We start from the raw sequence: 27,478 nt of genomic DNA, 5'->3' as shown, positions 1-27,478 counted from the left end.
CTTTTTTTTTATAACACTATTGTGAGATACCTTCATAAACAATCATAGTTTCAGTCATGAAAACTACACTTTTATCTTCTCCTATTTACCCAGCAATATCCATAGCAAGGTCAAGTCTATAGAAACTAAAGGGGGAGTGAGATACCTGGGTGGAAAAAAAGGTGGAAAGTAGTACTTCTCAATGTCTACATCTTACATTCCCTTCACCTTTATGACCTGCACTCACAAGACTTGAAACAAGTGAAGACTTCTAAATGAATTCCAAAAATTCATTCCTGATGATTCAGGGATTGCAAAATTGCGAGGGAGATGTGAAATAAACCTCAAGGGGAAAAATCATGAAGGGAAATCACATAGAAATGTTGTTAGTAAAGTGTAGTTATTGTAGGCTATTGAACAGGCATCTGGAAAAACACACAACTTTTCAATGAGACCCAAGCTGGATCAAGACACAACTTGCAATGGACAAAGCAAACCTACTTGCCATGACAACTGCTGGGGCCATCAAGTCAGGTGGTGCCTAACCCACAGATGGCAAAAGGGCTGGGCACACAGAAGTGAATCCAATTATCTGGGCCAAGTTAACAGGAATGTTCCTTCAAATAGCAGATCCTATAATTATATTATATTCTCATTTCCAAGGTTGGATCATACCAGGGCTGTAGCACTTAAGTCTAAACTGGGTCCAAATTCAATGATAAGCAAACAGTTATAAAATAGTTACTAATCTCCCACTCTAAGTGATTTTAAAAGCCATTCAAGTTTCAAGGCACCAACTATGACATCATCGCAGAGTTATTCAAATCATCCACTAATGACCTACTTTTTCTAATTTCATCTTCTTCCTCTCACACATCTGATCACAAGTCAAATGATTTTCAATTGTACTTTTAACATTACCACCATCTTCAAAAACTTTGAGATACCAAGTCCCTGACATGAAAGTAAAAGACTGAATCATGGGTTTCAAAGTTCTCCAAGAGTCACTGGTCCACTTACTGACATCAATTTCCATTTTATTTGCCAACCAGTAAAGCCAAGCTTGTTGGCATGGGATTGCTTGAACAGCTGTAAAATTGGTCGTCGCTTTTGCCAGCTGCGTATGTCCTAGAAAATCACCCAAAACATGGGAAAAGTATATAACAAAAAGGGCAATCAAATGATATAACAACGAAATGTTGGCTATGGTGTATTTATCACATAGTAAAAGAATAATTAAGAAAAGAAAACAAAACTATATTATCTTGATGAAGTAATGTGAAGTCATTACAATTAAAAAGGCTGAGAAAGCAGGCACTGGAAATTAAACCACAATAATAAACAACAAAAACTTTGAGATGGACACCAGTAGAGTAGGAAAAGTCTCCAGCCTTGTTATTTTTGATGGCCTTACAGTAAGTGGAGGGAGTGCACAGGGGTCTCCCAGGAGTGGTTACAGCCCAGGCAGAGCAGAGTGAACCCTAGCAAAAGCACAGGCTCAATGGTTGGGGTCTTAAAACTCACCCTGGTAAGAGCTCCTCCTTCCCCACCCTCACCCCCTTAACTTGCATTCCTTCGCCCATTTTCAAGCCACAAGAATGAGTTCATGAAATACTTACCTTGGTAGAAGCAAAGAGGTCTCAGACAAAAAGAAGATGGTGCCAATGAAATTTTCACATTTGATCAAAGCAAACAGAAGGCTTAGAGCTGCCCATCCTGGAGTGCCCTTCTACTCCAGGGAGCAGCAGGGATCTGTGCTCTCCCTACCGGGCCAGAATTGGTTCTAGAAAGGTATTTCCCTTTATTCTTTGAGTTGTTTCACTGTATTTCCCTGCCACACTTCCCAAGGTCATGAGCTCTGGTCTGAACCTTCTATCTCTGGGTGGCACCTCCTGGGTGGCACCTCCAGAGCCCAGGGGTGTTAGGAAGAAGGAAGGGGGCAGGGAAGAGAATAGAAGCTGGTGCCAGTATGGAGGGTCCAGTTCAAAGTGGAGAGGGCAGAAAAACATCACCTGCCTTCTCAGGGAACAATCTGACCAGGTACAGAGCAACAGATTCCAGTAGCACTAAATTAAAGGTAGCTTAAGGATGGAAGAGGGATTCAGAAATGAGAAGCATCTGCAACCTGACCCCAAATCCCAAGGAGAGGGTGGTGAGGAGGAGAAGGAGAGCAGCCTGAAAGTAGGCAAGGCTGACCTAAGAACCCAGGCCTGGAATTCAGACCCCGGGTGAAGCTGCACCCTGCTGGCTGGAGGGGCCTTTTAGGGAAGATAGTCTGGACTCAGCGCTGCTGGAGCGCGGTACTGGGGAGTGAGGGTGTCAGCGAGGGTCCGGCCCCCTGTAACTGTCTTCTTGCCTCCTCCAAGCTACCAGGATACCCAACTCTTCTCCCAGCTCCTTAGCCCCTTTCGTGCGCCCCTCTCCCGACCCTCCCTACACCCCTGTCGTGCACACATTCATCCCATCTTACCGGATCCTGGTAGAACCTACATGGACACCCTCCCCGCCTAGCTGTGTGGCTGTAAGGGAGCTACCTAACATCTCTGGGCCTGAAAATCCTCTTTGCAAAATGGGCACTTAAGGGTGATGAATAGCAGTGGATTCAATACATGCAAAGAGCGTCAGCGAGGACGTTACCTCATAATGAACGTTTAGGGAGAGTTAGCTAGTCCGTTCTCTCTGAGACGCCGGCCTTCCGGGCCGGTGCCGGGGGGCTTCCTCCCCTTCCCGGCCTGTTTCCCCCGCCCGGGTTCCCCGCGGGACCCCGCTGGGGCCGGGATCGCGCGCCCACGTCGAGGCACCAGCGATGCTCGGAGCTGCCGCCGGTGGGTGCGACGCGGGCGGGACCTCGCGATCCGGGCGCCGGGCCGCCCCGCCCCCCCGCCCCAGGCGGCACCGCCCGCGGCGATCCCCGCTCCCCGCAGGTTTCCGGGCCGAGCGCCGGGTCCCGGGTGCCCCGCCCGCCCCGTACGCGTCGGCTCCGGCTCCGGCCGGGCCCGGGTGCTGGAGATCAGCAGCGCAGGGTCATCTAGGGGTCGGCCGGAGCGCGGCTGGAGGCCGAGAAAGGCTGAAGGGAAGCTCTGGGAGCACCTTCGCCGAGAGCGGCTCGTTGGTCTAGGGGTATGATTCTCGCTTCGGGTGCGAGAGGTCCCGGGTTCAAATCCCGGACGAGCCCAGGCTTTTTCTCTCTAAAATGAAAAGACGAAACAATTTTTCTCCCTTTCTCGCAGTGGAAGTACAACGCTAAAGGAAACGATGTCGGTCTTCCGAGCTGGAAGGTTTCTCCCTTTAATTTTGAGAAGTGAGGGAGGAAGTGAGATCAATGCATACCGTCTGCGGAAACTACGACCAGGGCAAGCCTTGACAATTGCACCGTTTTAAAGCGGGCGCCAGGGAGAGACACGAGCCGCATGTGGAATCCAGGGCACCTCCAAATGTGAGCGGGAATCCAAGTGCAGGGGCGCCGACCCCCTGCAACACACGCGCTAGGCCCCAGTTCGGTGGTCGTGCACGGGCGAGGGCACGTGGGATGACACCTGCAGACCAGCACGCGTGCCCTGCGTCCCTGCCGCCAGCGCTTGCAAAATAGTGAATTGTTCACAAACTTTCTGCATTCTCGCTTTACGTCTTTTAATGGTATTTGCACATCGAATGTACTGTAAATTCAGAAAGTCCCAAATTTGTGTTTCGCATCCATGTGCATTTCTTACATTTCTTGATCGCCTCTAAAATTAACTCATTTGGATATTTTTATTCGTAAAAGAAAAACAGGGCTCGTCCGGGATTTGAACCCGGGACCTCTCGCACCCTAAGCGAGAATCATACCCCTAGACCAACGAGCCGGCGTGCTGTACTTCTTTCCGCCTTGATAAAGAAAGGTGGAACTCGTAGTCCTGCGCCCCCAAGTGGTCACTTGTGTATTACGACTGTATTCTTCGGTTTGCGTTCTATGGTCATTAAGTATTTTCGATTTGTTCCTTTTCCCTTTTGAGCTTGGAAAATCAATGACACAGAAGAAAAATGAAGTCATTTTCAGTGTAATATTTTTCTCCTATTTCGAAAACCATAATTCTATTTATTTTCATGGCTAATAAATTGCAATGAATTGTGTCTCAATGTTCTGTGGCAGGCGGATTCCAGACTTTCACCCTTACTGACTTCTGGATGTTGTTAGCCCTCTTCCGCGCTTTCCAATACATAATAGAAAGACTGTCCGTTTTGTAGACATTTTATCCTTAGGTTTAAAGCACCACAATTCAGGTCTTGTGAGTTCCCATCTCTGTGTTTTTATCCAAACTGTCCTCTTTGACTGGAAAACGTCTCTCCTTTTGGACAAATCCCCACTCTAGCCTTCCCAGAAAAAAAGATTCCTTAACATATTGAAACCAATTACATGCAGTCTTGTGTCCTCTAATCGCAAGACACCAACACCGGCCCTGAATCCTACTGTATGATTGAAAACCAATTGTGTAACTGCTGCTCAGTTGTCCAGATATCTTTAATTAGATAAATAACACATGGCTTCTTTACTATATTTTGAGTACTTAGTACTGAGGCTTAGGCTAGCAAAACTAGTGTCAATGAATAGCAGCTGAATGACTGCAATTTGCTGTAAATTCTTTAACAATATAAATTGTGGTGCTTGGGTAATCAGCAATTGTGAACTGTCACTCTAGTAAAGACCTAGTCAGAAAGGAAACAAATAGGGTGAATATCCTAACTACATTTATTCTATTTCACATGCCGTCCAATCATTCATTCATTCATTCATTCATTCATTCATTCATTCAACACGTGGAAGCACTAACTGCATGCCAGACACTTAATTGTCAACTTTCTTTGGTTTAACACGAGTAAATTACAGTTTTGGACTCTAACATTCAGTCCCCACCCTTCTTTGTTTTATTTGAAACAGTCCAACTTGAGTATTCAGTTCTTGGGGCTCAAGGCAAGGAGGGTAAGAGGACCCTTTACAACGTTAATTAGTTCTAGATGCCAGAATAGTTTATTCATCCAAAGCTAACTGGAAGAAAAAAAAAGGTGCCCTGGATTGCTTAAGAAGTTTACATTCTCTTGAGGATGATGAAAGTATAAAACATAACTCGTTAGGTAAAATAATGCAAACACTTTAGACTTCTGAAAACCTTGGTATCTACTATTAAAAGATCTCTATGTTCTCCTTTCGCATTTGTATTCACTATAGTTCTTACCATTTTAGGCCTATAACAATATACTCCTTCCGAAGAAACCCATTATTCTTGTTCCCCCAATTTTGAGCCTCTGTGCCCAGGGGACACTACTAGAACTCTGTTCAGAATTTCAAAAAATTCTAGTTCATATGCAATCCTTCTGGATAGGACATCCTTTCTATGGGCAAGCAATGAAACTGGCTTTGCTTTAGACAAATCTTCCTGTGGGTGGCTTGGCATTCATCTTTGACTCTGATAGTCATCCATTAACAGTCAAACTCAGTGTTCCTGGCAGGTCTTGCTATTCTCACCCACAGATCACAGTTCCAATTTTCCTCTCTCAATAGAAATTAAAAGATAAGAAGGGGACCTCCCTGGTGGCGCAAGGGATTAAGAGGCAACCTATGAAGCTATCTGCAGCTTGAGTTCGATCCCCCGGCCAGGGAGCAACCTACATGGCACAGCAGACCTCTCCTGCCTGGCCTGCTGCTGTCCTGAGCAGTGTATTTCAGTTGATCTACCTGTTCTGTTCCCTACTTTGTCTCTGGTGAATCCTCTCACCCCCTGCACCTCTGGCCTGTACCCCGGTTACTGTATGCATAAAGAGATAAATCTTAAAAAAAAAAAAATAAGAAGGGAGGGAATGCTAGTAAGAGTGCAGGAGGTGGAAGAGGATTTTGCCACAGTCACAAAGATCTGTTTGAAATTTAGACATCTGTCACCCTCTTCCTACTTCTTCCATTAGTTCCAGCTCTAGAAAATTCCACCCATATATTTTTGCCAGCACTAGCTGCTTCTGTGTGCCCCTTATCTCTATTCAGAAAAGACATGAAGATCTGAGATGTTCCCAGACATACCCCTCCTGTTCGTGCAATTATTGCGCACTGCATGACACTGAAAGTCTAGGAGGCCAAAGGGCCTGGGTACAGAGAACTATTATCAGACAGGTTCTGCCCTGATTTTACCTTATTGTTGACTCTGGGAGGGAAATCCACCCCAAGGAGCCCATTTCTTTCAGATGCAACAGCTCATTAAGGTGGACTTTCCTGACCTGACTGGAAGTCTTCAGTTGGTTCTGACTGTATTGCCTGGGCTGCCTGAGCTGGAAAGGGAAGTTTGCAGGAGGAAGGAAGTATCTGAAAAGGAAGAGGTTTGATGAGTAAGAATCTCAAGCTATCAAGAGTGAAATCCAAGGGTTTCTTCCATTTACTATCTGTATCTGTACAAAAGGATCAGAAACTACAGTGCAAGGGCTATGGCTGAACAGCCTTGCATGAGTCATCTTTTTTTTTTTTTTTAAATTTATACAAGCACTGGGTACAGTCAGAAGCATGGGAGGGTGAGAGAATTCACCAGAGTGGCAGACTGACAAAATACACTCTTGCGGGGAGCAGTGGGCACAGCAGAAGTCTGCGCACCATGTGGGACCCTCCTCTGGTGGCCGGGGAGCAGTCAGGGATCGAACCGGCGCTGCAGAGGCTGTGGGCAGCTTCGCAAACCAGCGCTCAACTGCTGCTCCACCGGGGAGGTCTATGAGTCATCTTTTTCTTTGTATCATCTCCAGATTAATTCATTCATTCACTCATCTATCCATTCACTCATCTATTCATCCACTCATCTATTCATTCAACAAACACTTTTTGACTATGTACTGTGTGCAAGATTCTCAATGTATCAGTGAACAAACCAGAAAATACCCCAGTCTTAGTGAAGCATATATTCCAGTGAGGGAAGACCATTTGTGCAAATATTGGAAAGATCATGAGGATATGTGTTATGTGTTTATCTGAGTAGAAGGAATATCCAGGACACAATCCTAAGACAGGAATGTTCCAGAAAGAGAGAGTAGGATAGTGGGCTAAAAGGAAGGGGCATGAATGAGAGTAATAAAAAGATGAGCATCAACTATATGTCAGGCTTTGTCTTAGGTCCCATGGCAAGGCCATCATGTCCCTCATCTTATATGGGAGACAGACAAGTAGTGGCTTAATATCAAGAAAGTGTTGATATAATAGCAGTGACACATATTTAATATTTACCATGTGCCTGACACTGTCAATTAATCACTTACTAGCTTGTTCACGTTCTCAGAAGCCCCTAGAGACCCTTAGAGATGGGTCTTTTTATTAAATCTAAAGGTGCTTTGATATAAATCTGTATGTGTGCAGAGCAGTAACGGGCCAAGAGTGGTCTATTCTACACAGGGCAGTGTAGGGCAATATTAGAGACTACAAGAGAACTTTCTAGAGGAATTCACCCTTGAGTTGTGCTTTAACAGATGAAAAGATAAATAGGCATTGTCTGTCAAGGAACAGAGAAAGGTGTGAAGGGGCATAGTGTATTAGAACTGAAGGCAGGTATGGAAGGCCCAACTGGTATACAAGACAGGGGCTCCTAAAAGCAGACAGTAGGGATGTGTCTGTCAGTCAAGGCAATTAGGAGTCAAGGAAAGACTTTTAAAAGGGAATACATGGGGGCCTCCCAGGTGGCGCAGCGGTTGAGCGCTGGGTTGCGAAGCTGCCCGCGGCTGCAGCGCCGGCTCGATCCCGGGCTGCTCCCTGGCCACCAGAGGAGGGTCCCACATGGCGTGCAGACCTCTCCTGCCGCCCGCTGCTCCCCTCAGCAGTGTACTTCGGTCCTTCTGCCTGCTCTGCTCCCCGCTCTGGCTCTGGTGAATTCTCTCACCCTCCCGCACTTCTGACTGTACCCAGTGCTTGTATAAACAAAACAAACAAACTAAATAAATAAAAACCATGCCTCTATAAAAAAAAAAAGCTATCAGTGTTGCTTACTAGAATTGTGAATACTTCTCTTTCTTTAAAAAAAAAAAAAGGGAATACATGGGAAATTAATTCTGTCAGCTTGAGGTGGTTGTGGAAGTTGTGGAAATATCTGGATTTTTATAGGGTGCACTGAGGGGAAGTACAGCAGAGGCGAGCCCCCCCTTTTCCCTGCTGTCTAGAGTTGCACACAGACTAGGGGTGGCTGGAGAAGATTCTGAAGGATGGGATGGGGAATAAGGATGGGGGAAGAAGGTGGCTGGGGTTTGGAGCCAGGGATGAAAGGAGAACTGGCCAGATTTCTCCCGGAGAAGCCAAGTCTGGATGTCATCCAGAAGTCCCTGGGAAGAAGGCCCATTAAGCAACTAGCACTCAGACAGACATGCCCTCTGACTCTTCCTAACAAATAATGTCTCAGAATTCATTTTCATCCATATCTCATATTTGAGGAGAAGGAAATTCTATTAACTTGAGATTGGCCATCTGAAACTATTTACTGTGGAAATATTTTGCCACCATTGTAGGTTCAGGTTTTTATCTTAGCCCTTCTGCTGCTTTCCTGGCTATACCTGAGACATCTAACTTACTTTCATTTCATCATTAGGATCCTCAGCACTTTAAGCCAAGGCCTGGGTCTTTAGCTTTCCTCACAGACCAGGTTCTCTACCTGGTTTTTGTCTTGATTATCAGACCACCTCTGATAATTAGCAAACCACTTCTGTCTTTTTGGATTCTTTTCTTTTAATTAGATTTTCCATCCAATTTCAGCACCTGGTTCTGTCATTCTTTTTTCGAAAGTTTTCTCCATTCCTTGCCTTCTCTCCACCCCTACTTCCGACACCTATATTGTGTTCATTCTTGCCTTGTCTGCTGCAGTGGCCACAGTATTAAAAAACACACCTGAGTTTGTCATTCCCCTTTCATCACCCCCAAATAGCCAAAATATGACTCCACCCTACTTTCCCAGCATTCTTTCTTTCTCCTTTTTTCCCTCACTCCCCTGAAATTCTAAACCATACAGGATTCTTCAACTATTTCTTGTACCCACTATTCATGCTTTCTTGTTCCTGTGTTTGCTTTCCCTATTCTGCCTGGTGAATTTTCATTCATCCATTAAAGTCCCTCTCAGGTGCTGCATCTTCAGTGCATCTTTCCTAGACACCTCTTAGGTAAGTGGATTCAGAAGAGGGGGGTATGCATGAGGAGATAAATTGTGGTCTGCGGAGTTGTTGACACTACCTGAGTCTTTGAGGACCTCTGTCCCTGTTGCTGTTGGGTTTCTCCTTCATTGGCATGTAAAAAATTTTAGTACATAGTACTTTTTGAGAGTAGGGTCTAAATGTTCTACATCTATAGGACATAGCACTTGCTCAATGCACTTGCATTGTGTGATAGCCCAGACACTTCTTAAGGAATTTGCTCAGAGAAATAAGGCAAAGCACCTATGTCATGCTCATTTAGTTTTCTCTCACTAATGCTAAAGTAATTAGTATGCACATGATGTGCTACAAGGCTAGAAAGCTAACACAGCAAAACTATCAGAAGGGGCTTTGATAAGATTGACTTTAGACAAAACCTAAACAATGGGAAGACTCTCTCCCACCCCCACTCTTGTCCAAAATGTCTAAAACTTGCTTCCTTCCCTCACTGTCTCAACCACCACCTGAATCTTTCCTTTCTTCCCCCTCACCTTTCCAGTCTATCCTTTTTGAAGGCTGCTATTCTCATAAGGACCCTTCCAAACACTTTTCAGTATTTATTGGGCAACCAGTAAATGGCACACACTGTTCTGGGCCAAGGTAACCAAGTTGAGCAGGGGCAGTCACGACACTTCAGAAGTGGGTGAGGAACTTGTCCTATCCCAATTTTTATTGACAAATGGCAGGACATTTTATTTGCAAAAGCTAAACTAACAAAAAGCACATTCATTTGTGTTCCAGGTAGTAGGACGGGCACTTCTTTTTAATCTAGATTTCTCGGTTTGCAACACAGGAATTAAGCTACTCTGGGCGAAAGGCAGGCCTGGGGACAGGGCAAAGTGGGGGAAGGGAGATGCGTTCTATCTGAAGTTCCTCTCCCTCATTCGTATGTATGTATGTATGTATGTATGTATGTATGTATGTATTTATTATTATTTTTTTTTTAAGGTCAGGCTCAGCGAAAGCGAGAAAAGCAGAAACAGAAGAGGACAGAAAGGGCAAAGACCTGTGGCTGGTAGACACAATGGCGAGATCCGCGCGACTGGACCTTGGAGACGCAGAGAAGGCACTGGCAGGCAGTCGGATCGGCTGGGACAGACCGACCGGCGGACAGCCACGCAGGCAGGCCGGGAGCGGGCTTGGCGGCTGCCGCCTGGGATGCTCGGGACAGGGCCTCCAGCCCGGGATAAGGCGCCTGGGTGGGACCGGAAGGCGGGGCCCCACCAGCCCAGAGATGGACAGCTCGTGCGGCCCAATCGCGTCCTCCGTCGGAGCGGAGCAGCCAATGAGCAGCCGGTTGCGGCCGGGGCGGGGCCGGGGCCGGGGCCAGGGCGGGCGGGCTGACAGCCCCGGGGCCGGGAGCGGGGAGCGAGCTCCGAGGTGCCACCGGGCGCGGCGGCGGCTGTTCTGGTCCCCTGCCCCGAGCCGAGCCCACCGCAGCAGGGACCGGGATTCAGGGGCGCGCGGCAGCGGCTGCAGCGGGAGGACGATGGCAGCGCCCGCCGGGGCCGGGGCAGTGATTGCAGCCGCAGACCGCAGACTCTGGCTGTGGTCGGTGCTGGCGGCGGCGCTCGGGCTCGGTGAGTGCCGCCGGGACCGGTCCGAACCGGGCGGGCGGCGGGGGCTCCCGGGGCAGCACACGCCCCTCGTGGCGATTGCGGGCCCTGCGCGCGGGGCACTGAGGTGGGCAGGGGGCGCGGCCTGCGCGCTCCGGAGCGCGGGGCACCGAGCGGCGGGAGCCTGGGCCCCGCGGCTGGCTGGGGAGGCGCGGAGCCTCTTTCTTCTTCCCGAGTCCCGGCGGGTGGAGGAGGAGGGGGGAGCTCCCCACCTTGCTCCTTCTCGCGGGGCGGCCAGAGGAGGGGGCCCCGCGCGCGGCTGCCTGGAGCGCACGCGAGTCTCCTGCCTTCTCCCCCCTGGTGACTCTGGGGCGCCCAGGGCCATCCGGGGTTCCAGTCCAAGAACCCGGGGTCCTGGCGTTCTCCACCTTTGCGAGGTGGCGGAAGGTTGCAGTTGCAGGCCCTTTGTTGGTTGGTTTCCATGTTTTTAGCGAATGTTTTGCTTTACCTTGTAAGTTTTATTTTGAATGCTCTGCTCTGCGTTTTTATAAGCTTCCGTCATGGAAGAATCCTGGAGTCTCATTTGTCTCGTCTCTGTAGTCTGCACCAAGGAGAAATTTACAGTACATTTGGGTTAGGATGCAAAGCACTGGCAATGCCACTGACATGACCTGGCTTAAAAGAATGCAGCCACATCCATAATAATTCCAGACGTGGTCACTGGAGTTGGACAAGACACTGAACATAAAAAAGCACATTTTCCTTCAAAATAAAACAAAACATTTTTCTTGCCAAAATGCTTCGGTCGAGCTTAAGTAAACCTTAGGCTCGATTTATGGAACCGGATGGGTTGCCTTATGGACATCTGAAATGGTGTGTGCTGTAGGGCTTTTTTGTGGTGTTCAAAGCAGAGTAGTGTTGTTGTCTCAGAATGTGGTTAAGTAACGGTTCTAGAGGGCCAACTGCTGAGAAACTGCGTAAAGGTCTTCATTTCTTTTGTTTTGCAAGATGTCAGCCGCATCAGTCTCTGAAAAGTTTACTCAGTGCTTGCTTTCATTAAAAGATCCTTAATGTAATCTTTGCAACCATTTTAAATAGCATTTAACCAATGAGTACAGGGGCTTATCAGGCATAAATGTAAAAGCAACCCCTCTCCAGATTGACAACGGAGGGTATACTTTGTATATATAAAACGAGATCAGTCTGTGTTAGTGTCTCTTCTTCAAAGTAAAGTTAAATGTTGAGTTTTTTTGTTGAGGATGGTAGTAATATTTAAGTGACCATATAAGAAATAACTAAAATGAAGGTTCATCAGATATTGTTATTGGAGGACACAGCATCAGGGTAATCTTAAACTGGAGGTATTAAAAGCAGCATAACTGAAAAGCTAAGTATCAATAGATATGAATCTGAAAAAAGTCACAGAATTATAGCCGCAGCCACTGTGAACATCCCTAGTTTTTCAGTAATGAAAGATGAATGCTGACGTGTAAAATTTAGCAGTTGATATACGTAGAAGTTCACCTTTTACAGAAAACTGAGTTTGACCCAGACATAATTATCCAGCTAACATTTATTAAGAACCTTTTCAGATAAACACCGAAGTATTCCAGGAAGGACAGTCCCCACCCTTTTGTAATTTGCAGTTCATTGGGAGAAACAGTGTGATAAGATGTCTTTGGGAAAGGTGTGCTGAGGGAGGTAATCATCTCAGACCGAAGGTCAGGCTGCTGGAATACACACAGAATTGTGAGCTGACCTGTTGATGGTTCAGTGTGGTGGGTGGTTGGAGTGTTGAAGAGAGACGGTGGTGGGAGACCAGTCAGGAGAGCCAGTCTGAGGACTGTATTTACCCATGAGGAGGTTGGATTTCATCCTAAGGACTGTGGGAAGCCAATGGAGGACTTCTCTGTCCATTGAGATAGGGAGGATGGGTTAGAGTGAAGATGAAAAACCAGAGAGCTGTTCTAGTACTCCAGGGGAGGATGATGAAGATCCACATTCAAGCAGTGGGCCCTGTATAAAGAAGTGCCATGATCATGAGTTCACTAGAAAGTCAATTTGATAGAACTTGGAAACATATTTGATATGGACTTGGAAGAAGAGGTATCTAGTATGATCCTAAGGTTTTGGGCTTGAGAAACAGCTTTTTTTTTTTTTTTTTTTTTTTTTACAGCGGGGCTTTTCGCAGATGAGGAATATGGGATAATAGAATAGGAATGCTGGAAGAATAAGATGATGAAATTGCTTTGGATATGTTGAGTTTAAGATGCTGCTGTGGCATCCTAGTGGAGAGGCACTGAAGGCAGTTGGAAAGATGGTTCTGGATATGAGGAAAAATTTCTTGGTGGAAATACAGATTTGGGAAGCTTAATGTGGATTAATGTGTCAGGTAATGTGGATTGTTTGGATGAGGTCACCAGGGGAGAATGTAATGAAGGAAATAGCAGAGGGCCAAGGACAGAGCCCTGGGATGTATAGGACCTGAGAAGGACGCTCTGATTAAGAGAAGAACTGAGAGTTTGGTATTTGAAATCCCAGAGAGAAGAGGAAATGGTTAAATGAGAGGATTGGTGTCAAGTGAGAGATTTAGTACAATGAGGATTCTCTGGATTTGGCAGTGGGAATGTCTTGGGAAACCCTCAGGGAGGCATGAGCACACAATACATGAAGAGTAAATTTCAGTAATTTGCTCCACCCAGTTCAGTAAATGGCACCATCATCAGTCTAATTGCTCAACCCAGAAAGCTAGGATCCACCCTTAATTCCTCACATCACATCAGATCAATTCTTCCATCTCCAAAATGCATCTGGAACACCTTTTTCTCTATAAGTGGATCACTTATCACTTCAGCCTGTTAGTCAAAGTCACTGTTGTTTCTTGCCTATTTTACTGCCATTTCCTCCCATGTTGTTTCCTCCTTACCCCACCTGCCTCATTTTAATCCATTCTTTATACAACTGCAAGAACAATTTCTTTAAAAATACAACTTGGATTATGTCACTTTCCTGTTTAAAATCCTTCATGACCTGGAACAACATCCAACTTGTCCCCCCGACTTACAATGCTCTATGCCATCTGGTTTCTGACTACCTTTGTAACTTCACTTATGTGTGCCGCCTATACTCGCTATATTCAAGTTACACTGCCCTATCTCCCACCTCAGGTCCTTTGCAACTGCTATTGCTTGGTGTACTCTTTCCCAGAGTGGTCTCCTCTTCTTCAGGGAGATCAGGGACACCTTACCATAAATATGACTTCTCCAGAGAGAACTTCTCCAATTATCCTATGCAGAAGGGTCCCCTGTTATCATTTCCTGGCCCTTTGTTCATTTCCTTATTTCTGACTATTTGGTTTTTCTTCTCTTCCCATCTCCCCACCCCCACTAGAATCAGGACAGAGCTAGCATCTAGCTTGTTGTCTTGTTTATAGACGTATCCTTAGTGCTTGGCATAATGGACATGATAGATTCTGATAAATGCTTGTTCAGTGGCAATGAGGCATGGACATAGCTAGCATTTGTTAGTAGTTTGTAATATGTAGTTAGGATTTAGCCTGGTACACAGTGGCTCCCCAATGTTTGTTGAAAGAAGAAATAGTTTTCCCAAGTCTGATTTCATGCATTATCTGATTATTTTCACTCTGTAAATACCATTTCATATTTTTTCAGAAATGTATGGAATGAATTAACATTCTATGACTACTTTAAACACCATAGTTTTTGAGTTTAGTTATTACATATTTGTATTATTTTATTATGTTTATTATTGTACCTAAGTGTTTGATCAATAGAACTTTTCTACTTTTTGATACACACTAACTAAATTTAAGCTTGAAACAGAAAGACCCCAAATCTCATTCCTTCTGTCAGTCTGACTTATTTACTAGTTGGGAAATAAAACCAAAACAGCCTTTTTAAAAAATGTTCTACCACTCATTTTTACACTAACTGCAGCATAATCACCAGACTCAAATGTTGCTGATAGAAAAAATAAAGACAACTATTACTTGAAAAAAGGATTTATGTGAAAGTCCATAAATGCAAATTTCTGTTTTCACAAAGTTTTTATTCACTTGTCGACTAAAAGAACTCTTTTTGGTGCCAAGCTCTTTTTTAGGTAGGGTACCACAAGGAGCTTGATTCTGCTGAGAGGTGTTAGGAAGGAGGCATATATTCCAATAAATAATGAATACCAAAAGACAGATTTAATTTCTACAGTCACCACTTTTAACAAAATAAGGATTCACCGCTTAGGAACTTTTGCAGCAATTAAAAAGAATAGACTTACTTGCATTACAGAAGATATTTTTAAACTTAAAAAGGATACATTGTTGGGTAACATTTGAAGTTAATCTTTCCTATTGAATTTTTAAAATGTAAAAATGCTTTTACATACTTTTTCAGAAATACTGCTGCCTCCCTCTGTCTAGTAAATGCTGATCTACCTGCTATTTCTCACATTCCTTTCTACCCCCACAGAGGCTGATTTAGTTCAACCACAGTTCTCCCGGACAGTTAAACATTTCTAGCTGAAGTCTATGGGTGTTTTAAAGTTGTCTTTTATCTGAGAATTTGAATTCTCCATGTAGGATGTACATTTCACCCTCACCTAAACCTTTGGGAAGATTTTAAACTTGTTCTCTGCCCCACGTGGTGTCATTTTAAAAGAGAGATTGAAATGGTTTGCTTCGGCGAAGAATTCCTTATAGATTTGTTTTGTCTTTACCCCCCCCCATGAGAGGGAATTTAATTTTTAGCACTAGAAGCTTCTCTTGAGGCCTTAAGTGTCATTGGCTCTGACTCTTAGTCCCTAAGGCTGGGGAGATATAGGTCTCATTTATGTTGAGTGATTTCTTTCTACCTTTTCTGGTCTTATTTTGTTAAGTGCTTGACATTAGCAGTGCCTTGGAGTCCAGATTAAATTCCATGAATTTGGGCTGCCTTAAGAAGGCAGAGATCAGCTGGTTGGTGAACTCTCACTGTGCCTCCATTGAGAGATTGTAATTGTCTCCTGAGAACTATATTTTTCTCCCTTATTCTCCTGTATTTATTCATTATCTTTTGGAATACATGTGGCTGATATAATTTTTTATTCATTCATAATTTTCCCTCAGTGTCTTTGGGTCTTTATCCAAAAACAAAAAAAGATTTCATTGATAAATTCTCCTTCAGTACCTTATTTTCCCTTACCAAATCCAAAGTTTCTTTGGAAATTGTGATGCTTTGTGAATCCTTTCTGGTCTGTTGTCAGGGCCTGTAGATTGACTATATTTCTAGCAGTTGCCACACACCATGCCCAGTTCTTAGCTTTAACAATTTGGGGTTAGAAGTGCTATATTTTTGCTGAGCCTAAGGTATTTATTGCTGTAAACAAAGACGACCCCATAGGATGAAATCCATGACTTGTGCTTTGTTAGTCTCACACTGTAACCAATGGAAAAAAACACAGCAAACCAATGAATCTGCCGCGAACATTTTCTATACTGAGATCCCAAAATTTTGCCTTAGGATCGCGGGAGCTTCTGATTTACAATTTAAAGCCATTTTAAAATCTTCGTATCAAAATTAAGATGTGTTCTTTCCTTTCCAAACATGAAGGAACACATGTGGAGTGATAGAAATTTAGTATAATCTTGTGCTTCTTCTGCATAACACTTGAAAAGATAAAGAGTTGTAAGGTCCTATGCTGTGGACTTGGCTTCAGTGAGAACTGTATCACCTTGTGTCAGACATTGTTCACTAGTTACTGTCCAGGTTAATCGTCAAGTACCTTCCTTCAAAGAGTGCTGCTAGGAAATATAACCAAAAGATTCAGCTTCTTAAGAGAAAAATGTGTTAAGATGCAAATATTTCTCATCTCCTTGTGACTAAGGGCTAAGAAAAAGAGAATGAATGAATTAGGTAGTTAATTTGAAGTTAATTAGGGAGAAATTTCAAACTCATTCTCTCTCTTTCTCTCTCCCCTTTCTGCCCTCCCCTAGCCACGGATAACTGCAGCTCTTTGGCCCTTAAATTTTTGACATAAAAGTAGAACATAAAAGCAGGAACGTGCCAAGCCTGTGCTACATAATTGATATGTGGTATCTCATCTACTCCTTACAACTCTGTGTGGTAATTAATACTTTTATTAATTTTACTGATGACACTACAAAGAAAGAATAATATCGATTGTGTAACTTGTCCAAGGTCACATAGCTAACATATGGTAGATTTCGAACTCAAACTCCAAAGCATATGTTGGCAGCTACTCTGTTATATTACAGAATTTCTTTCAAAGCCTCTAATCATTTTTTGGGAGGCTTCCAGGATGTCATAAATGTTTACAGAGAGTTCTTTTTGCTGTCCCAGGGCATCCACCAGTTTCCTCCTCCTTGCAGTGATGTTTGTGCCAAGAACCCGAGGCCTTGGTGCTGCTCACTGCACTATGGAGGGGCAGAATTGCCATCTTGAAGCCATCCTTACTAGCAGTGTGGAATCTGTGCCACCCCATGCTCTGACTGCTCCTTGGGATATTTTGATGGTTGTAGGTTCTTCTCACTCTTATACTACTTCCTCTATAAGGGACACAGCCTGGATCCATTTAACTGAGTGTCTAACACCATTCTGGGCTTAGAGTGGTTCCTTGCCCCAGCACAGGGGGCATGCATGTGAACAGAGCCACAGAACCTTAGCCTCCCCTCTTGGGCTGAGTTCTTCCTTGGAGGCTGCGCACATCCCTCTGCTGTTTGACTCCAGGCAGGCTTGTCAGGAATTCCAAACCAGCGACTTCTCACCTTGCCCTCCCTTGGCTCTTCCACCCCCCTGCCAGAGGTTCCACCACCCCACTGCCCTGCTGCCTGACAGGAGTGCCAGCCCTTGCTTCTTCACTAGTGGGGACTTGGGGTCTTGATCACTCTCAGCTGTTAAGAATTTAATTCTGTGTTGTTTCTTTTTTCTAAGACTGTGTGTATAGAAGAACCCCAGTGAGGTGTGCTGAACTTTATGTACCAGGGAAGTTAGAATGTATGAACAGAGGTGATGCTGACTTTAATTAGGTTCTATCATGTAGATTTCAGAACAGAAAATGTAGAGGAGAGGAAGCCATTTCTTATTCAAATGATAGGTCTGTAATCCCCTCTCTGCAATTCCAAAATTCCCCAAAGCTCTAAAAACTGAGTTTTCCCCTAAATTTGATATAAACTTCTTTGACTGCAAAATTCAACCTGGACTAATGAGAGACTATTTCCAGTTGTGAGCCACTTGGTATGATGAGTCACATGCTTCACCATAGAAATACTGTGTTTGATTATGGGTTGTCCTATACCTTGCTGGGGTGGGTAGATAATGTATTGTATATGACCTGAATTTTTTTTAATTTTTATTTTTTTACATCATTGTTCATTTTTAAACACTATTTGCTTCCCCCCACCCCCTCAGGTGTAGTCCCCATAGAATTTCCTTCCCCAGTGCACCCGTGCATCATCACCTCAGTCCCCTGTGCTCCTTCCTCCCTCCCTCTGATCCCTCTCCTGCCTCCTCCCCTGCAGGATGTCTCTGGTTTATAATTGTCTGTTTTTGCTTTGTTGTGTTTTGTACTGTTATTATTTTTTTACACTGATATCTTATTTGGTTCCCCTATATTCCTGCTATAAGTGAAACCATCCGATATTTTTCTTTTTCCTTCTGACTTATTTCACTGAGCATAATTCCTTCTAGCTCCATCCACATTGCTGCAAATGGCATGAGTTTATCTTTTTTGATTGCTGAATAATATTCCATTGTGTATATGTACCACATCTTCTTGATCCAGTATGACCTGAATTTTTTAAAATATAAAAAATGCTACATTTTAAAACTTTTCAGGCCCTAAGAGTTCTCAGTTATAGATTATGGGTTAATACAGTATTTTATCTGTGCAGATTTCTTCTGCTTTAGAAATATTAAGAACCACAAAAATATATTTTCATTATTTAAATATTTTGGTCCATAAAGGTAATGGCTAGCCACTTAAAATCCTCCATTCAAATTCTTAATATATGCTAGTCTGGACTCAACTTTCCCCTTTATTCAAAGGGCTCTGGGTCTGTAAATTGGCCTACGTTGTTTGAGGAACCATGGCCTTCTGTTTTTATGATTCAAGTGAAACTCTTATTCATAATCTTTTTAGCTTTTCTGCTTCAAATCATGTATATAATTGTCTCTTCAAAGGCAGGAACTGTGCCTTATTTGTCTTTGGGTCTCCAGCAGTAAGCATGTAGTGTTTAGTAGTATTAGGTGAACCTTGAACCAAACCTCAAGTAGGAACTATAAACATTAGAACAGAGAGTGAGTGAAAATAGAGAGACATAGCTTCTTAGAACCTGGGATCTCAGCTTTGCAGTCCAGACACTGGATTTGACAGTAATATGTCTCAGGGGGGAAGCTGTCTAACCAAGCTGTCAAGGGCATGACATCCAGTAATACAATGTCAGCTTATTAACTTACAGTGAGCAGTATAAATGCTGGGGAGTTAGAGTGCTTAAGTAGACTGGACTGTTAGTGCATCTTTCTCCCTAAGCAAAGACAATCTTCGCAAGACTTTCTGGGGAATATGGGATCAGCTCAAGGGATATTTATTGAATGACCACAGGGCTGCAGTTGGAATACCATAGGAATATAACTGACAGCTATATCAGACCAGCTCAGTTACTCTCTTCACTGAAGAGTCTTGCAACAGACTGACTGTTAACACTTTAGACATGAAGATACAATTTAGAAAAGCTGATTGGATTTTAGAGTTTTCCTGATCCTTGAGAGTTTTCCTGAACAAAAAATCTATTATTTAGAGTAGGTTGACTCTTCAGATGACCAATATCGTACATTGACTGTTGATACTTCTTGTTTCAAAATTCATTGAATTGCCTTTTTTCTTTAACTAATCCAGTCCATACCAGATTTTAAGATATTTAGTATCCTAATGTTGAATGGAATTATGAGAGTGCACCAAAATGAACACAAGTGCAACAAACATGACCATAACAATGAAATGGGAAAGAATAAAATGGGCATAAAGTTGCTCACCCCCATTAGTTGCTGATCTCTGTTGTTCTGCTTTATGATCTCCCTACTCTTTGCAGCTCAAAATATTTTTTTTTCTAATATATTTGTTCTGGGGCACAGTAGGAATTAAGTAGGTGTTTGCTAAATGCATTTGTTGGTGGTAGGTAGTGCTGCCCGAAAATCTTTAAAGTTGGTTAGTTGAAAGCTTGATATAGAGGAGTTTTTTGAATTTTTAAAATGAAGATTAAGACTTTCTAAAATTCTAAGATATAATTTACCGTATACAAATATGGAATTTGAGCTCTGAAATTCTCAGTAGGCACCTCCTTTGCATAAGCAGTACCATGACACCCTGAGAACCCCCACGGAGCCCGTCCATACCTGGGGGATACAACAGAGAATTTGTTTTGTACCTCTCAGAGAGAATCTGGATTTACCCTTTCAATTCATCATGTCCCTGTTGGCACAGTCACTTGTGGGAAGTCCCTGACTTGCCCTCTCTTGAGGAGTTGTTTCTGACCCTCTCCTCTCAGCCTTTTTTGAACCTCGTCATTACGAGAAAATACACCAATTTGCAAATCTCACCCTACTTATCAAGTATCATCTTCTTACAGTCTTACCACAATGTTCTCTGGAACTCATTGAAACCTCCCTGCTCTTACTTAAAATTAGTCACTTCCTAGTGCTCCTCTCTCCCTCTCCAGTCTGGAGTCCATGGTCCATTGTTGCAATCACTTCCTTGCAAACACTCCTACCTCCTGGCCTTCACTGCCTTCTTTGTACCAACCGTCAACCTGGGAAAACCCCACCGCCTCTTTTCATGTCTTCGAGGATCTATTACTTTATTTATTGCCACTCTTGAGATCATTCTTATTACAGTACAAACATGCTCTAGAATTGCTAATCTTTACAAACCTTCCCTTGGTCTCACAGTTTTCCTTAGTTCCATTTCCAGACTCCAGCTCTCAGCAGAATTTCTCAAGAATTACCAGCACTCCTCTCTGTACATACCGCTTCTTCCCACCTTTTCTTAGTCCAACCTTTTCAGAGCTGCCTCCTCAGTCCTCAGGATCACCAGTGAATGCCAGGGTGCCCAAACCTACTGACCCTTTTCTGTAGTGTCTTCTGTTCCCACCCCCCACCACTTCTCTTCCCTGGTTTTTTTCTGGCACCCCATTTCCTGGTTTTCTTCCATTCTCACAGTCTGCTTCCTTTTCAGCCACTTTTGCAGGCGCTTCCCTCCATCTTGTCTGACCACTACAGCTTGGTGCTCGTCCAGATTTAAACCCAATCCTCATCTTTTTTTTTTTTTTTAAGATTTATTTATTTATGCATACAAGAACTGGGGTACAGGCCAGAGGGGTGTGGGGGGGGTGAGAGGAGTCACCAGAGACAGAGTGGGGAACAGAACAGGCAGAATGACTGAAGTACACTGCTGAGGGGAGCAGAGGGCAAACCAGGAGAGGTCTGCTACGCCATGTGGGTTGCCCCCTGGCCAGCCCGGGATTGAACTCCTGATGCAGTGGCTGCGGATAGCTTCATAGGTTGTGTCCTTAACCCCTTGTGCCACCAGGGAGGCCCCAATCCTCATCTTTCTTGACGTTATTTTCCAAAGGGAAATGGAATTTCTCCTGGCTTTAAGTGCCTCCTATATGCTGATAATTTCTGGAATTTACACACAACCCAGACCTTTCTGTGCCTCAGACCTGCATCTCTAATTACCTACTTGACTTCATTTGGACAAGTGCTAGAAGTCTAGAACTTAACATTTCCAAGAATGTAGGTTGGTTTCTGTTCCTTCTGCCCAGTTAAAGCACTAGCTCTGAGATCACCTTTATGCAGATGCTCAAGCCAGAAACCCAGGAGTTATTCTTGGCACATTCTTTTTCATCCCCATATTCAGTTATCAGCAAGAAGTCCTGTTTATTGTCCATTTCTCTCTTGCCTTCTCCTCCCCATCAGTCCGGATCATGACTGCATCAGAACTATTGTAGTATCGGGCCTCCCCGGTGGCGCAGCGGTTGAGCGCTGGGTTGCGAAGCTGCCCACGGCCTCTGTGGCGCCGGTTCAATCCCCGGCTGCTTCCCGGCCACCGGAGGAGGGTCCCACATGGCGCGCAGACCTCTCCTGCCGCCCGCTGCTCCTCTCAGCAGTGTACCTCGGTCCTTCTGCCTGCTCTGCTCCCCGCTCTGGCTCTGGTGAATTCTCTCACCCTCCCGCGCTTCTGACTGTACCCAGTGCATGTATAAACACAACAAACAAACAAGTAAATAAAAATCATAAATAAATAAAAATACATGCCTCTTAAAAAAAAAAAAAGTTTAAAAAAAAAAAAAAAGAACTATTGTAGTATCTTCTTAATGGGTTTCCCTGTTTCTGCCTGCATTTCTTCACTCCATTTCCTACATAGCAGCAAGAACTATTTTTAATCAGATCATGTCACCTTAAGAGTATTTGAAACCCTTCAGTCTTATCAAATTATCCACAATATCAAAAACCTGGAATATAAATGTAAAAATAAGGTATATTGCTTAATTATAATATTATGGGCAGATAGAGTAACTTTAAAAAGAAAACGTACTTTCCAACTTTAAAAATAATATATACATATAGTTGGCCCAAAGGAATTTCTGTAAGGAGCCCTCGCCTATCATCAGTCTAGCATAATCACCACTGGAACAATAGTTTCATTTTGGGAGTGGAACCAAAACTCTGGATATATTAACTTTAGGGTAGTGGTGGTGGTAACTCCAAGCCAAAGTGTATATGTTTCATAGGATTTAGAATTGTAAATGTGACAGAGGTATGCCTTTTTCAACTCATTCAATTGATTTATGTATTGATAAGTTTTATCATTCAAAATTAGGCATTCTATAGAACATTTAGCGTAATTTTTTTTCTGGCTGTCAGAGCCAGCTTCATAGACATGCATCCAGTGTTAGTCACACAGCGTTTCACACTCAGAAGTGCCTTACAGACCACTTGGGGTTTAATGCTTTCATCGCCATCTTGAAATTCTTGATAACTTGGCCTTTGAATGTGTGTTTTTTATGTGAAGGCTGTTGGGATAGTGGAGTATATTCAGGGGTTAGGGCCTTAGCTCACATGCGATCTTGTTTCCTGCTACCTCCCTTCTTGCCAGGGGTGGGTTTTCTGCCTACTGGACTTCAGTTCTGGTGCCCTAGGCCCCAGCCCGCCTCTGACACCTTGTGGACCCTGTGAACACTGGGTGAGAGTCAGGTATGTGTCTGGTAGTGTCTTTGGGTGGGTGATGTGGTGGCTGACCATCCCATCTTCCATAGACTGGTAGCACCAGGGCGGGTTGGGCAGGTAACTTGCCAGGGGCATTCCCTGCATCCTGTTCCAGGTGCAGGCACTTCCCCAACTGTGACTAGTGTTCTGTAAAATATGTAGCTGATGTCTGTTTTGGGTGACTGGTAGCAAGTACCCTGGGAAATTTTTAGACTGACATCAGATTGCCTATGCTATATGGTGTAAGTTGATGGTGTGATCGATCATTTGTCCTTTATTCTGTTGCCATCTCAGAAGAAAGTGCTGCTGTTGTTTTCGGGGGCCTTCCCAGGGTTCACCACCACCTGTGGGTGAGATAGCCACCAATTTAGGTGAGAGCTTGGATTTGTTTTTTACAGTGGACTGGACCTGCATTGTCCTTTGATCTGTCAAGAATGTGGATATGCCTTTGATAATCAACACAGACCACACTGGCAAAAGAATATAACCGGAAGCATTTCTCCAAACAACTTTTATAAGGAGACCAGTTAAGGGAAGTGATACTTGCAAAGGATTGTTTAAGTGATATGCAGTCCATTTATTTCTTTAGCTATTCCATGTTTTATCCTTGACTTTGTACTTGGACCAAGTGTTTGGTTCCTTTGAATCCTGTTGTTGTGTCCTTTATTAAAAAGGGGGTGTCAGGAGAGCCTGCTTTATAAAACATACTGTTGCATCATCACTATGAGTTCTTCTTGGAGATGTAACCCCTACATTACTCAGGGTGCCCTACATAAGGTATATGAGAATTCTCTCCTGGAGGCCAGGAAAGGCTTTGCTTTAACTAGTGTATAGTCCTTACTGCCTGCATATCTGTGTCCTGTTCCCCTACCCCAAATATTGGTCTTTTATCTTAATTTATGTTTCCTGATTTCATATTTGTGTTTATATGTATTTATAGTAGGGCTCCTTCATATAATGAGGTAGAGAATAAGTAACTTGTTTCCAGTGATCAAGTGCTCTTGTTTTATTTTGCCATTGCTCTTGGCCTCTATCTCTGGACGCTCCATGAACAATTGTTGCATATTGCTTTAGGACACATCTAATTTTCAAGAACAGTAGATGTCATTGAGGTAGGCTTTTCTACTCTCTACTTCTGGCACTGCTTATCCTGTTTCCAGAGCTGGTCAGTGCATCAGCATTGTTGAATTCAGTTAAGGAGGGAGACACTAAAAAGTGCTGGGTCAGAATAGTAGCAGCCTGCAGGGACGGTCTGTGCCCTAAGTCCATTTGGGAGAGAACAAGCATAGGTGAACTAATGACACCAACATTTTTGGACTCCCTACTTATGCAGTAATTGTTCAGAGAAGAAAGAAGCTATTGTCCATTTTGATGGTCACTTTCATAGTCCAGGGCATCGCATTGCCAAATATACCTATACATTCCTGCAGCTGCTTATTTATTTATCAGGCATACCTTGGAGTTGACCAGAGTCAGGCATTCTCCTGGGCCCATGATAAAAATACACCCATTTGGTTCTTGTGACAAAACCAGGAGGTTGATGCTATTATTAGAATAGATTCACAGAAGCAGCAGCTCAGGCACAAAGGGGTTTTTGTGCCAGGTTGCACATCGGTCTTTGTTATCTCTGACTGCCAGAGTTTCAGGCTACACTGGTAGTTTTCAGGAAAAAATTTCTGGCTATCATGGTAATAGTTTTTGATGCATGAAAGAGATAGCATCCATTAGAAAGTTTGTCTAAGTCAGGTTCCAGAGTTCTATTATAACCCACATATAGACAGGTGGTTTGCGCACTCTTTCTTCTGAAATGAATTCATACATAGGCCTTAATAAAAGTCGTTATCATGGGCCTTTGCCAACAGTAAGTAAACATTTTTTAATCTTTAAGTTTATTTTCTTTAAATTGGGAGTAGAATCATAATGGAATAATATTTGCTACCATCATTTTGAGAATAAAAAATTCAAGAATAAATATTGTGAAATAGTGCATCTTTGGAGTTCTGCTCACAGTATGTAGGTTTTTCACCCCTCAGCTCACAATTGCGAGACCACTCAGGCTAGGGGTACAACAACAATGGAGTTTATTAACAAACAGGAGATTTGGGGATAGGAAGGATTTCTAAGGCCACAAATGGCCAGCTGTCCTAGGCCAGATAGTGTCCACTAATCCAAACCGAAAGTTGTTCATGCATGATTGTGTTGTCCCTCCAAAGGGAGCCTAGAACTGGTGATACCCCAGTATGCAGTGGACCAGGACCCAACTAATCTGTAGCAGCTCAGGTGGTCATGAGTACAGCGGAGGGAGCACCCCAACAGGGTGTCTCCTGACACTGAAGTCTGTCTTCTCCTGGAGCTTCTTCCAAGCTAAGTCAAACCTCTCCATCACTGAGGCCTTCCCAGGCAGCCTCCCTGTCAAGCTGAGTGTCCATCGAAACCTTTTTCCTTCATCAGGCTGAGTGTGCAGCATCTCTACAGCCTTTGCTTATATCCCCCTTCAGGGTACCTGCTTTTAAATCTGATTGGTCAATTTTCCACACCAGCTGGTCCCAAGACTTAATCGGTGCCAGCTTGAATCTAATTGGTGCCAGTGGGAGCTAGATCCATAAATCCCTGCCATGGTATAGTCTGGCTAATGCTGCTCAGCTGAGGGCCCTGGCACCTTCAGACTGCCAGGACCTTGAGGGGTTACTGTTTCAGCTACTCTGCAGAGGCAGGATGGAATCCTCCCTACCACCTTCCAAAACGTGGTTTGCACATAGGTATTGATGGAGCCACACATTCACTGAAAAGGTACAAAAAGTTTTGCTACTCACATGACAAGACTTTCTGGGAAGTGCAAGAGAAGTATCCCAAGCAGGTCCAAAAATGGCCCAAAAAAACCTGAAAAGGACTGCCTCTGCTTTTCTTGTAATTAAATGGTATGGTTGGAGGAAGGTCCTGTCTGCTCTGCAGATTAGTTCTTGGTTTTAGCTTCACACCAATTCCAAGGAGGGGTCACTTGGATTCTTACTAGCTGGCCCTTGGTGGCACAAAAATGTTACTTACCATTGATGGTATCCTAGAACCGATAGACAACACCAATTTCTGTACTCTGCAAGTTGTTTTCCTCTAAATTCATTTTAACTTCAGAAAAGTATCCACAACTACATGAGCATCAGGGGAGAGCTCATAGGGTCTCCAGTGAGGAGATTGTCATGCAGTTGCCTTCAGGGGAGAGTGGGTGTTGACCCAATTTGAGTGAGTGGGTTACTGGAGATGGCATTCCAGGCAAGAGAGTAACATGCATAGAATGTGTTATTAAGGAGTGTGTTGTTAAAGACGATCTAGCAATCTGATGTGACAGACATGGAGGATCTGATGCGAGTTGGTGAGAGGTCTAAACTGGCCAGAATGGCAACCTGGAGCCAACCTTGGCAGGGCTTTGTGTGGCTTGGGGAGGAGTACGGCTGGGGGATGGGTGGCGTGCAGGCATGGCCAAGCCACCTGGCAAGGCAGCTCGCTCCCCTGTTTGCATTAGCAAGAGGGTGGGTGGCATTGACATAATTGCAGAGGAGTGCCGATAAGGCCCTATATCAGATAAGGTCCATAGTACAGAAACTCGCTAAAATAGAAGGCGCTAGATTCCCCATCTGAGGAGACAGATGGAGGGAAAACTCCCTTCCTCGTGGGAGTGCAGTCTGGGCTCTGTGACCTGTTTTAGAAACCTATTTCTGGCTCTATGACAAAGTTGGTGAAAAATGACTTACAGGAGAGAGTTTTCATGCATGTGGGTGGAAATTTAGGAGTGGACCTTGTAGGAAGTAGCATTTTTGAGCTGTTTTTTGGCATTTCCCCAAGGGTCATTTATTCTTAAATTAAGGGTCATGTATTATTCTTAATTTCCTCTAAAGTGTAACATCTGGGAAGGAAGTTTTTATCTTAAAAGTTTTTTTAAAACAACGAGTTTGGGTGCTCGCTTCAGCAGCACATATACTAAAATTGGAACGATACAGAGGTTAGCATGGCCCCTGCACAAGGATGACATGCAAATTCGTGAAGCGTTCCATATTTTTGCAGGAATTTAGAAAACCTAAATAAGGGACAAGGAAAAAGACTAATTATAATAAAGTCAAAATCAAAATCAATAAGCAACTATAAACCAGAGATACACTGGGGGTAGAGAGAGGGAGAAGGGATTAGGGTCAAAATAAGGGGGGTGGGAATTGTATGGAGAATATAACCAAGATGAAAATGCATACATTGTGCAAAAATGAAAAATGATGTAAAAAATATATAAAATTAAAAAAAAAAACGAGTTTGGGAATTTGATCTATTATCAGAGAAATTTTCAGTTTTGAGTCTCCAAATAAAAAAGGCACAGAAAATTTATTCATCAGAGAGCCACTAAGAGTTAGAAGACCAATGGGGAAAAAGTTAATGGAATCAGAATTCTACAGTACAGCAAAGAGAAACCATGTTAACTGTTCTGTTACTTAGGCTAATTTTAGCACTCATTACCTTCTG

General features: G+C 43.8%; 1 protein-coding gene across 2 annotated transcripts in view; it reads left to right on the top strand.

The window, feature by feature from the left end:
* Positions 1–10,577: 10,577 nt before the first annotated feature.
* Positions 10,578–27,478, top strand: part of MPZL1 (myelin protein zero like 1) — a gene marked incomplete at both ends in the record, with an annotated part of 50,886 nt that continues 33,985 nt past the window's right edge. The window contains one exon of one of the 2 annotated variants that reach the window (XM_084250860.1): positions 10,578–10,727. In XM_084250860.1, the coding sequence (XP_084106986.1) occupies positions 10,637–10,727 (91 nt within the window). The remainder of the gene's footprint in view (positions 10,728–27,478) is intronic. The other variant, XM_084250859.1, reaches the window with a different exon arrangement.

Source organism: Talpa europaea, assembly GCF_964194135.1.
Source record: "Talpa europaea genome assembly, chromosome: 12".
NCBI classification, from domain to species: Eukaryota; Metazoa; Chordata; class Mammalia; order Eulipotyphla; family Talpidae; genus Talpa; species Talpa europaea.
The sequence above is the reverse complement of the archived record's forward strand: the minus strand, read 5'-3'. Positions and strand labels throughout refer to the sequence as shown.